This window comes from Balaenoptera physalus (genome assembly GCF_965194825.1).
Source record: "Balaenoptera physalus genome assembly, chromosome: 7".
Taxonomy (NCBI): Eukaryota; Metazoa; Chordata; class Mammalia; order Artiodactyla; family Balaenopteridae; genus Balaenoptera; species Balaenoptera physalus.
In genome coordinates this window covers 12,353,554-12,366,978 of record NC_138886.1, presented here as the reverse complement: position 1 = coordinate 12,366,978, position 13,425 = coordinate 12,353,554, and the positions used below count along the sequence as shown (strand labels likewise).

Sequence of the window (13,425 nt, the reverse complement as noted above, 5' to 3'; positions counted from 1 at the left end):
CTGCTTTAATTGAACCACTCAGCAGCATTTGACAGTTAATCACTCCTTCTGGAAACCCTTTCTTCTCGGTTTTCAGAAGGATACCTTCTCCTATTTTCTCCAGCTTTGTTGATACCCTCATTAACTGCTCTGCTTCTGACCTCTAAATAACGGAATGCCCCAGGTTCAAACTTTTGACACCTTCTTTGTGTATATTCGTTCTATATATACTCCTGTCAAAGAATACCATGGAGGCAGTTACTTATATGCAAACAAATTTACTCATAGGAAGGAGAGAATTAATAGGTGACTGTCAACGAGGGTTTAAAAAATGGATTCATAAAAGACAGGGGGGAAATGTGGGATGTCCGGAAACCATGAGTCTTGTCTGCTTTTCTAGAGGGAAACTGACAAGCTAGCATTTTGCAAAGCAGTCAGTCTAGGCAGTCTGCCCTGGAGCTGGCTGGCTCAAGGCATCAATGAAAACAATGTTAGCTATTTATAGATTCTCCAGAAAACTGTTAAGTAGAAGTACACAGAACAGGTTGTCTCTGTATATTGTAAGAGAGAGAGAGAGAGAGAGAGAGACGGAATCTAAGACCAAGATGGAAACCAGTCTTTTATAACCTAACCTTAGAAGTTACACCCAATCACTTCAGTTGTATTATTTTCATTAGAAATGAGCCAGTGAGTCCAGCCCACACTCAAGGGGAAGGAATTAGACAAGAACATGAATACCATACCAAGAGGCTGAGGGGCCCATCCTATGAACTACCTACCACAGAAGCTCTCTTTAGGGGGACTGAAGGCCAGTTAAGTATGGAGACATATTTAGGTTGATAATATTTTAGAGGATTTTTTTTTTTGTCTGCGTTGGGTCTTCGTTGCTGCGTGTGGGCTTTTGTCTAGTTGCGGTGAGCGAGGGCTACTCTTCCTTGCGGTGAGCGGGCTTCTCATTGCGGTGGCTTCTCTTGTTGTGGAGCACGGGCTCTAGGCGCACGGGCTTCAGTAGTTGTGGCACACGGGCTTAGTTGCTCCACAGCATGTGGGATCTTCCCGGACCAGGGATCAAACCCATGTTCCCTGCATTGGCAGGCGGATTCTTAACCACTGAGCCACCAGGGAAGTCCTGAGGATTTTGAAGTTAGGTAACATAATTAAAAGCCAGAAAGGATAGCTGTCATTGTAAATTACACAGCTTAAAGAGTTGAGAGGACAGAAAACAGGAATAAACAAAAGGTAAAAAGTAAGAGAAAGAGGAGAAAACTAATAAAATGCAAGTCTAAATGTAAATTTACAGTTTTAAGATTCATTTTCATTGGTCTCTTTTAATATATTCATTATCCTAGTTGTGTATTATAGAGGGATTATCCAGTGGTATCCTTGCTGGGAGTGTAGTTTGCATCTGTCAGGAATATGACTGTGTGCATGAGAGAGTTAACAGTGTTCATCAGGACCACTCAATTTATCTTACCAGTATCTGGGGATGATGTGGATAGTGAAGTTTCCTTTTAATGAGAGTACCATGTGTAATTTATAGTTTGTCAAGTATTTTACCTGTAATGTAAGGTTTTTGTTTATCCATAGAGAGTATTGAAGGTATTCCCTAGTGGGAAAAACAAAATAAGCTGTTAAATAAAGCATTTGCCTTTTATCAAGGGAAAATCTTGATCCAACCAGAAGATTTACAAACTATTATTAAACATATTTAAAGTTTTGAAGTAACTGAATGAAATTTATATAGAAATGCTTAAATGCCTCGAAGCTGGGTTCCAAGGCTTGCTCTACCCTTATAGTTTTTCCAGATCATAATAATTAGAGATAAAACAAGATTTGGTCCTCCACTGAGTTGCCCAGATAAAATTTTTTCCACCAATATTTTTGTAAATCTAGAACAGATTTGTCCCTGCCACTTGGATTATTTTTGTTATCAAAGTATTAAAGGTCTAAAGATGGTTTTGGATGACATCAACCTGTATGAGGATTGTTTGAAATAACTGGTCTTTCTCTTTTCCTCCCTCCCTGTCAGCGTGGGGCCAGTTTGTGGCAATTGAACACGTCTTTCTTATTTAGAAATTAAACAACTTTTAGACAGCAATTAGATTAAACTTCTTTTTGTATTAATGAATGTAAAACCAATAAGGGCTACTTCCTTATATAATGCTTTTTAAAAAATTTTTAAATTGGTATCTTTAGTGTAGGCTTTAATTTTGTAAATTGAAATTTGCTTTAGATGTTGGATTGTCTTTAAGAAGCAATTACATTTCTTTTTAAGGTTTTGATTGAAAGCATCTGATAAAATCAGAAAACCTCTTTGCTTTCATAGCTTTAGTAACAATACTCTTAATAACAATATTTTTCTTTAAATAGCCCACACACTTACAATGTAAGAGGCAAATTTTTTTTTAGAAATATTTCGGTTTCATATTTACATATACATTTTTAATCTCTGTAAGCCCATCAGAATGGAGCTTCATTAAATTTTGAGACCTTATAATAACAAATATAACCTGTATTCTGATTAATAATGGTGGATTACACTAGTTGATTTTCAAGTGTTAAACCAACCTTACATTACTGAGATAAACCCTATTTGGATATGATGTATTATAATTTATATATATATAAATATCTGGATTTGCTAACACTTTAAGGATTTTTGCATCTATGTTCACAAGGGATATTGAGCTGTAATTTTTTGTGAAGTTATTGTCAGGTTTTGATGCCAGGGTTTTATTCGTCTAATAAAACTAGTTAGGAAGTTCCCTCCTCCTCCATTTTCTGAAGGCGCTTCTGTGAAACTGAGGTTATTTTGTCCTTAAATGTTTAATAGAATTCACCTGTGAAACCACTGGGAGGCCTGGAGTTTTCTTTGTGGGAAGCTTTTCATAATGAATTTCACTTGTTTAGTAGATACAACGCTATGGCAGGCAGCTTCTACAATGGTCCCTGTGCCAATAAATAATCTTTCAGCTCTCAATTCACCCTTCTTGCTTTGCAATAATGGACTGAATTCCTTTAAGCATCTCTTCTTTGCAGTGAGCACAATGATAAGCTTCCTCACTAGAGGGCACTGGAGGAAGAGGGGCTGTGGTCAGTGGTACGGCTGTAAGGACATGCAGTGGGTTCTTCCCCAGCCACAGGCCCAGCACATGTGGTTCCTTGATGATCTTGCAACCTCTGTCTGGACTAGCAATAATTTTCCTGTGACCCTCTCAACATGGAAATCAGTGTCCTGAAGGCCTCCTGTCTGCACTGGCGCCAGTTCCCTCCGCAGGCTCCTCTGCAGCTTGCCTGTGTTCCAGAGACTTGCTTTCTGCTTGCCAGCAACCAGTCCCAGCCTGGGTAAACCAGCAAACTTCTCTGCTGCCCAGTGGGCTGAACTTCACCTTCTCCAATGAGGTCTGCACCCCAGTCTTGATAAGAGGCCCCTTTCCAAGTCTGTCCTTCCTTAGTTACTCTCCCTAAGCCATAGGATACCATAAGGGATTTCCTTTAATCTTATAGTCGCTCATCTACTAAATTTTAACAATTCTTTTGTGTCAAACATCCCCTCTATGGTTTTTATGTCCTGATGCGGGATAAAGAAGTCACTAGGTCCAGTCCACATTCAGGTGAGAGGATTATGCCAGGACAAGAATACCAGGCAGGGGTCTTTGGCAGCTCTATCAGTCCGAGTGGGGTCTGGACCTAGTGACTTGCTTCTAAGTGACAAAACCAAGGGGATATTGTTTCCAAGATTAGGATATAAAAGATTGTGACCTTAGGGGCGTCCCTGGTGGCGCAGTGGTTGAGAATCTGCCTGCCAATGCAGGGCACACGGGTTCGAGCCCTGGTCTGGGAAGATCCCACATGCCGCGGAGCAACTAGACACGTGAGCCACAACTACTGAGCCTGCGCGTCTCGAGCCTGTGCTCCACAACAAGAGAGGCCGCGACAGTGAGAGGCCCGCGCACCGCGATGAAGAGTAGCCCCCCGCTCGCCACAACTAGAGAAAGCCCTTGCACAGAAACGAAGACCCAACACAGCCAAAAATTAATTAATTAATTAATTTAAAAAAAAAAAAAAAAGATTGTGACTTTATTGCGTGCTCTCTCTTGTGCAGGCGTGAATGCAACCTGGCCCCCACCCCCTGCTTGGTCCCAGGTCCTTCCTGCTTGCTGCCTGGATGAGCCAAGCTAGCATGTTGATTGTAAGCTGCCCTACAGAGAGGGTCAAGTGGCAGAAAACTGAGGGCAACCTTCAGCCAATGAAAACCCGAGGCCGTCATTCCAACAGTTCAGGAGGAAGTGAATCCTGCCAGTAATAAGGGGAGTGAGCTTGGAAGCACACCCTTCACCAGGAGAGCCACGAGATGACTGCAGAGCCAGCTAACGCCTAGGTTGTGAGAGACCCAGAGCAGAGGACTCCTCTAAGTCACGCGCAGATCCCTGACCTACAGAAACCGTGAAACACTGTTACTGTGTTAAGCCGCTAAATTGAGGGTACTTCGTTACGTGATAATAGGTAACTAATATAAGAGTTGTTCCAATTTTCCTTTCCATCCTGTATCTGTTTTGGTAAATTGTATTTTGAAGGAATTTGTCCATTTTTAAGTTAAGACCATATAGTCGAAGTTATCCATTTCCTTCAGAGGTTGACCAAGGACACTAATTTATCTGCCCAAAAAATACTTCAGAAACAAAAAACAATGTCCACACAAAGACATGTACACAAATGTTCATAGCAGCTTTATTTGTTAGTAGTCAAAAAATCTAAACAACCCAAATGTTCTTCAATGGGTGAATGTTTAAACAAAATGTGGTATGTCCATACCATGGTATACTACTCAGCAATAAAAAGGAATGAACTACTAATACATGCAACAATTTGGATGGATCTCAAGGGAATTATGCTGAGTGAAAAAAAGCCAATCTCAAAAGGTTACAGTCTGCATAATTTCACTTATATAACATTCACATAATGACAAAATTACAGAGATGGAGAAGAAATCAGTGGTTGCCAGGGGCTAGGGATAGGAAAATGGGGGTAAGGGAGGGGAATGGACATGAATATAAAGGGGTAGCACAAGGGATCATTGAAGTGATGGAACAATTATCTTTTTTTTTCAGTTCTGTTATCTTGAGAGTTGTAGTGGTTCCACAAATCTACATGTGATAAAAACTGAACAGAACTACACACACACACACACACACACGAATGCATGTGAAAGTGAGTGAAATCTGAATAAGTTCTGTAGATTGTTACTAATGTCAATTTCCTGGCTTTGCTATTATAGTGTAGTTATGTAAGATACTACCATTGGGGGAACTGTATGAGGGTACATGGGTCCTCTATTATTTTTGCAAATTCCTGTGAATCTATAATTATTTCAGAATATAAAGTAAAACAAAACAGAACAAAAACAACTTCAGTTGATCTCATCCAGTCTCTTGGGTTAAAACATCTATTTTAAATAGCACTCCCCAGACCCTCCCCCCCCATTACTCTGCACCTAATTCTGAGTTGACTTTTGAGTGAAGACCTGAAGCACGTGAGAGATCTAGTGATGAAGATTCTTACAGGGGTCGGGAAGCCTCCTACCCTTACAGAACAGCAAGGGTAAAGGCCCTATGATGGAGCATGCCTGGCTGGCCCGGTGAAGAACTCAGTGGCCAGTGCAGCTGGAGCATAGTGAACAAAGTATCAAAGAAAAGACTTTGGCTTTCACCCTGAGTGAGATGAGAAGCATTTGGAGGGTTTTGAGCACAAGAGTGAAGTGATCAAACTGACATTTTAAGAGGATCTCTGTAGCTGCTGTGGTGAGAATAAACTGAAGGGAGGCAAGGGCAGCAGCAGGGAGAACAGGAAGCCATCACAGTTCAGGTGAAAGATAATTGTGGCTTGGACCTCAGTGGTGAAGTGGTCAAATTCTGAATATTTATTTTGAAGGCAGAGCTGACAGGACTTGCTGCTGGACTAGGAAGAGTAGTCAAGGGGGAAATAACTGAAATGGGGAAGACTGGAGGTACAGTTTGGGGATTCAGATTTGGACATGTTACGTCTGAAATGTTTATTGGAGATCCAAATGAAGATGTTCGGCAGACTGCCCTATCTAAAACGGCCCACAGTACTTAGAACTACAATGTAAGTTTCATGAAGTTAGGGACTAATTCACTACTGTATCTCCAATGCCCAGTACGCAATAGATTCTCAAATGTGTATCTGTTGAATGAGTCTCTGTAAACTACCTAGGCCTGAACATTTGATGATGGATGTTATTGAATGCACCTGGGCTAAGACAGGCCCCAAACCCATTTTCATTCTTTATGGCAGTGGTTCCCAAACTTTTCTGCACATTGGCAGCACCTGGGGAGCTTCAAATGTACTGATGCCTTGATCCCACCTCCTGAGAGTGTGTTTTAATTGGTCTGGGGTGTGATCTGGGTTTTGGGATTTTTTAAAAGCTCCCTAGGTGATTGCCATGTGCAGGTAAGTTTGGAACCACTGCACTACTGAGTTTTCAATTATAAAAAATCTTTGTTAAAGTGCATGATCATTATTACTCCAATAGATGTCAATTATAAAGAAAATAAAAATCTTCCTGGGATTTCATTTCCTTCAGTTAAGTTTCCTCTCCTTTGCCTGGATCAACTATCCATGGTTCTTCCTCTTCTTCCTGATCTCAATGATCATGCCAGGGCTTATACAAGATCACCCGTTTCACAAATATCGGTCTGTTTTCAGCAACGAGGTCTGGGATTCTAAGCCAGATTTAATCCATGAAAACGTGGAGATGTCTGGTAGGCTTCCCCTACAATAAATCCTGTCAATTGCGCTCTCCTACTTTTCAAATCCATCTCTTCCTCCATCCTCTCTTTGGCCATGCCCTAAACACTTCTTACCTAGACTGTTGGCCTGGTCTCCCTGCTGGTCAATCTCCAGCTTCACCTCACACTATTACCAAAGTGATCTTCTAAAACCCCAAATCAATCAGATCATCTAACTTCCAAGACTCCCTAACAGTCTCTTTAGTATTTAGTGTCCTTCATAGAGGTCCCTATTTACCTCATCTAGCTATGTGACCTTGGACAAATTCTCTAAGGTCTCTGCCTCAGTCTTCTCATCTGTAAAATGGTGACAATAATGGTTCTAGATGATAATATACCTACAGCACTTAGAACTATGTCTGGAACATATTAAGTGCTGTTAAGAGTTAGTTAAGCTATTCCTCGAACACTCCTTCCACTGTAACACTTATGGCTAAAATAGGTTCCAACCATCACTATCACCATCTTTGGAAGGTAGAATAAGACCTGAATCAGAAATCTGACTCCATTACTTTCTAGTTACAAGGTCTTGGGCAAGTTACTTAACATCTCAAATATAAAACAGGGATCATAATATTTATAGTTAAGGGCTGTTAGGATACAGAGTGGGTTGTTGTGAAGTTACAGTAGGTTCTCAGGTGTTTTCTCCCCTTAGCTCTGCTTGGTGAAATACTATTCAGCCTACAAAGAATGCCCTTCTTTGAGGTCATTTCTCAAAGAAGCAGTTCCTCTGGCTCACTATCACTACCATCCACTCCATAATTTCCCTTTTGGAATTTCCATATACGTTACACTAGAACATAGCTCACTGGGCTGGTTATTCAGATTTGTCTTTCCCATTTCCCACCCTGAGAGCTTCTAGAGAGAGGGCTTGTTATTTCACTGACCTTCAACCCTAATGACCAGCACAGACAGGGGCTTAAAATTCATCAGTTGAGTGAATGAGTAAAACTACTCAAGGCCCAGTGAAAATGGTGTCTAGAACCACTCAGGCCATTCTGTTACATTCTGAGGTTCCACAGAACAGTCTTCATACTTCTGTAATATATTGCTTTGTATTCGTTATTTATCTATTTGTCCTATTTTCTCCATTAGACTGTGAACTGCTAGTATTATTTACACCCTCATCTCCCATATAGAAAGTACTCTATACTGAATGAACAAAGTGACTGATTGAATTGAGGACTATTTCAACCTCCCTGGCCTATTCATTTCTTTCAGATCCTTCCCAGTGATGAATGCATGAGGCAGGTGATTGTTTAAATCTTAAGGAGTAACCTGGTAGCTTAGTTAAACCAAAAAATTTACCAAGGAAGTCAAGATAACTAAAATGCACTATAAACTTAATATTGACACTAAACAAACAACTTTTAAGGTGGACAAATAATTTTATTTTGTGCATGCAAATACATGTCAAGTACTGCAAACTTTTTCCATCAATTTTCTCTCAAACACTGAAAATCATGATGCTCTATTCTGTGAACAGCCAAAGCTAATATCTCTTCACTTCAGTGCTACAGCAAAAACACACAGAATTCACTCTTTGCTATTCACTATCATCACAACCCTCATTGTTCCATCTCTGCCCTCCCCCCATATACAGGCCTTATGAATCCTAGCCTTCCCCCATTTAATCCTATTCCTATAGCACAAAGGGAAACATTACAATTTGGAAATTCAAATTGAAATAAATGGAATAGAATTTATTCCCATATATATTCCCCGTTTCATTGTACAGAATTATTTTAAATTATAGTTTTAAATAGAAGCTGAGTATATGCCTTAAAAATGAGCATTAAATCCATCTTAGAGATGGTGCCTGCTTTTTACATGATGGGTGTACACCATCTTTAATTTCATTTACATTTCAATCGAACAATAGATTTGCAAAGAAAATGTCTAATACAGACGTAAAAATATTCACACTAGAGCTTCACAATCGGTTGTACAATTGACAAACAGGCCTCTTTTCCCAAACTTTCCAGCTAAGCAAATTTATAAAATGTAATCAATGCAACAAGAAAAACATTTCTCTTTCACTTCCAGGGAAAAGAATATGCAATAAACAGTATAAATGCAGACAGCAGTTGCTGCAAGCTAACCACGATACTCCCAAGTGGCTGTACAGTGGATATGTGCAGTACAAATAAAAGCCACATGTGTTGTATCACAACTACAGTATAATTGTTTGCCCAGCTAAGAGAATGCATGCACTTCCATGCCTTGGGTTATAAAGTGAGGCCTAATTCTTGACAGATTGATGGAATATATGCAAATGACCTTGGCTTTTGGCAGTACTAAGTGCAGCCAGTGTCTGTGTTCCACTGGTTTAAGGATATTTAAATTTTTTTATTTAAAAAAAGAAAAAAACTGCCAATTTCAGACTTGGGGGAATAACTGCTCTTGGAGTAAAAACAGGACTCCACTCAAATGTGGGGTGTTCTGATTGGTGGCCTTGACTCCTTGTATTCCCTTGCCAGCAAAGGGATACAAAGAAACCACTACTATAAAGGAGTAACTAGCAAATTTATTCAATTTACCCAGAAAATGAGATACTCCTTGAGCATGTTCATTTGTGTTCTGCTTGCAGAAGGGGTTCTTATGTAGAAGGAGTTACAGTAAGTGATCCCATTAACACTCTTCATTCACTAAAACACAGGGAAAGTTCTTCCAGTAAACTAATACATAGTTGCAATGCAACTTTCCCCTTGAATGATTAGTCACCAATACTGGTGACAGTCTGCTCAGAAAATGACTCTAGAAGCTAGGGAAGAAATATTCAAAGTTGAAATCACATGCTGAATCTGATCATTACAAACGCCACCCCTGTTAACAAGACAACATGGGCTTTAACATCTAAAATGCAAAAGCAAGCTAGATGGTTTTTAAAACAATGTTTTCAAATGTTTAAATGATCCCATTTTAAATTCCTACAAATCACTGTGCATCCAGTAATTTTCTCAAGGCAGCACATAAAATTGGGATGTGCTTTATAAACTTAGAATCAACTTGAAACTTGAGTGAAAGTGACCAGATCCATACAAATGGAAAATTTCAGTTCTAGTATAGGTTTCTTTTACTATTCTCTTGTGAGAGTAAACAGTTACTAGGAAAAACATCAGTGCCACTGACCCACTGAAGTACCTTCTCTTGAAAATTACGATGCACAACTTTCATGCATGAGGCTGGTTTACTAGATGGTATTGAAAGTAAGTCATGGCAGGAAAGGCAAAGGAATCTGCTTTGTTCAGTTACCAACTAGATGACATACTTAAGTAACTTTCTCAGGATTCATAAGATGAAATGAGACCACAAAGAAAGAACTACTGATGCTACATCATAGTATCTGAATGAGGCACATGGTCTTCAGAATGGGACTTAGAAATTTTTAAAAACACAAAAAGTGAGAACAAAACAAAAACCTCACCATTTTCCCACTTTCCAGACCTCGGATTACTTTTTCCTTATTAGACCATACACCACATATGCAGTCTAGTTGACAACATTACAAACTTCCTCTCCTATTGCTTTATATCCTTTGACTTCAAACATATGTGCATCACAACATGTTGGTAAAGGGTCAAATGACAGGGAATGCCCCCTATTTTAAAAAGTCACATTCTCGGTCCGATTTGTAATTTTTTCCTCTATGATATCATTAGGTACCTTTCACAAGACGGATCAGATAAACTGCTCTTCCTTCTCAAGTGGCAGAGAACCAATGTCTTTATTTCACATCCAACACACCATGAGAAACAGAAGATGATCACTACATAAAGGATGCAATACCGAATAATCCCAACATAGAAACAATTCCTATGTTGTTAGTGAGGAAGAGAGTAAGTTTTTAAGAACAGGGAGTTACTGTTTTATGGGATCACCTGCTGCAAGACAAGCATTATTTTAATATAAATGTTCTGAGACATACCAATAAGTTGGCAGGTATATACATACACTGATGCAAATGTAATTTCACTGGACAAGTAGGCAAACACCTAAGCAGTTTATCCCAACCCCCTCCAGCAGAGCACAACCAAGTTTCAAAACTTCAATTTTAAAATTAAAAAGATAAGGTTAAATACACAAGATCAATTTATGTAGTATATATTCACCCTCAGAACGTGCTGAAGATGTTTTGCGTAGTTCTGTTGCACAGAGGGTTCTTTCCCTGAGGGCACATAAGGAGCTCTCAAACTGTTAATAGGTCTCTATTTTGTAACAAAATAGCAATTTTAAAATCTTAAAAAAAAATACATTACCTTCAACATGGAAGATCTCACTATTTAAATATCCATGAAATAGACATACTGGTTTGCATATCCTTTTTGGAAATACAAACAGCAAATAAAGTACATTGGAAGCATTTCAAATGTAATAAGCGCATATTTATAGAAAGGTTCTGATATAAATTATATAACAATCACGTTCCTGTAATATCCTAGGCTAATTTATAATGTCGGAAATAAGTTAATGTAACATGGTTTAAAACTCTTGTTCCTATTCATTTCAGGTTACAGAGTGAAATAAATAAAATGTCTTTGTAGGGATGGGGGCACTGGCCATGGCAAAAAGGTACAGTACTAACCAAGGAAACTAAGTCAAGGCTACTGTGCTGTTATGCTACAAACAAACATCTTCATACATTTGAGTATTAAATAAATGTGTAAGATCTTCCATACTGACACCAGAATATCAAAACTACCCCTTTGTTTCTCAGGTATATTTACAACTTATCAGTCACCTTATGAGCATGTTCATTAAGACAGGTATCAAACACCAGTATTTACTCATTCTGATCAAGAAATTTCAGGGAAATGTCAACCCTCCCGCCCCTGGAAATGTGCACAAAACTTTTTATCAAAATCTTATCTGATACAATGCTGTGGTTTTGTAAAACAACTAAATAGCTCAGACGACCAATAACATGATCCTGTTTAAGCATCTTGCTAGCAGGAAAAGCCCTTACATACAGTACACCTGGTGAAAGATCAGCTTGGCTTAAAATATTCCAGTACAATTTTCAGAGTAAACAACTTCACAGAAGTTAATTAAAAATAATAATAAAAGTCAAACTAATCTTAAAGAAATGGGGGGGAAAACAAAGACACAAACTATAGGTAAGATCACCCAGAAGGAATGCCCAGCTTTTGTTTTCAAATGTTGACTGAAATTTAGGTTTCAATAAAATACCTCCCACAAACCTGGAGCCTGGCTGGTTGAACATACTGCATACTTTCGATGCCAAGTCAAAACACTTTTCAGTCACATTTTAGCAGGGCAGAAATTATTCATGTTTTTAAGTATGAATAAAGGTTAGCCAATGTTCTATTATTACATGGTTCATAGTCTTATCAACCTAACAGTCAGAAAAACAAGGAAAATTAAACCCCAACATGAAGTAACAATAAACAATATTTAACCAAGATAATGCAATGAACATCCAAATTAATTAGTTTAAATTAAAAACCCAGCAATACCATCTTGTTAGTCAGTGCAAACACTACATACAGGGTTTTCTCAAGAAAGCTGAAAGCACCTGATTCTTTTGCCAAGTCATCAGATTCATAATGTACAGGCTTAAATCTGCATTTTAAAAAACTGCCATTACATTAGTGCATAATTTATCAAAATTGTAAAAACGATTCTGCATAACTTAGGAGAATTTAATATCTAGTACATCAGCTGAAAGACTTAGGCACTTGGTTATATATTTAATTACTAACTTCAACAAGTAGCCTGTATATAAATATTAACAAAGCAGAAACTATTTTTGAAAAATGGAAAATTGAAAAAAAATTTAAATGCTACAGATAAAAGCACTGCACCACACTCCTACATATAATGCAGTAAAGAAAGCTAGTATATAACCCTGTAAAATTCTATGGTAAGAACATCTAACTCCACTCTTCAAAATTAAAAAAAAAAAAAAAAAAAAGAGAAAAAAAAAATCCATGCAAAGTCCCATGAAAAAGATAAATAAAGCAGCTGGAATGAGATGGAAATTTCTCTCAGTGAAACATAAAATAGAAATAAATAAGTTAATTAAGTCTACTTTCACTAGATGTATCATTGTAGGATCCTGCTAGTTTAATAACTGAGTTGTTAATTTTCTATAGAAGCCATTTAAAATAGGAAATGGCTCAGTTACTGCACCGGATTGCTACAAACTCATAAAAAGCTGCTTGAAGCTTAAGTTAAATGTCCAAATTCCAATCACTTCTGGAAAGTGAACGTGTTACCCTAGTAAAGTAAATTTTCTTTTTTTTTCATAATGCTAATGCAAGAGGGCTTGAAGTATCAAAGAGTCCACAGGAAATGGATGCCCCCAGTAATATCTTTTTTTTAAAAAAAATATACATTATATAATATATATTATATATATAAAAAGCTAGTGTAAATGCTTCCATGGTATGGTCACAGATTTGAAAGATGAACCTCTTTTCAGCTGTTAACCATCTTCCCATTTGCAACAGGTTTCAAAAAGTCGTTTTTATCTTCAGACATAACATGAGTTTTCAGAATGAGGTTGCCAACACTGACAGATGTGGCAAGAGGGAGGCAACTCGCATTGCTAATGGACACTGGGAGTGGCTGACTAAAGCAAGAAGTTACCGGCAGAATTGCTTTTTGCTCCTCC

General features: G+C 38.3%; 1 protein-coding gene and 1 long non-coding RNA gene across 6 annotated transcripts in view; one reads left to right on the top strand and one right to left on the bottom strand.

Annotated features, from left to right (window-relative positions):
• LOC309663666 overlaps window positions 1-11,631 on the top strand; it is a 13,251-nt gene extending 1,620 nt beyond the window's left edge. Inside the window, exons 2-3 of the long non-coding RNA XR_014265390.1 lie at window positions 657-3,381; window positions 4,085-11,631. This is a non-coding gene — a long non-coding RNA (uncharacterized lncRNA). The remainder of the gene's footprint in view (window positions 1-656; window positions 3,382-4,084) is intronic.
• Window positions 8,157-13,425, bottom strand: part of RC3H2 (ring finger and CCCH-type domains 2) — a 51,045-nt gene continuing 45,776 nt past the window's right edge. For 4 of the 5 annotated variants that reach the window (XM_082467856.1, XM_082467857.1, XM_082467859.1 and 1 more), the window contains one exon: window positions 8,157-13,425. In XM_082467856.1, the coding sequence (XP_082323982.1) occupies window positions 13,230-13,425 (196 nt within the window). In that variant the 3' untranslated portion in view covers window positions 8,157-13,229. The other variant, XM_082467858.1, reaches the window with a different exon arrangement.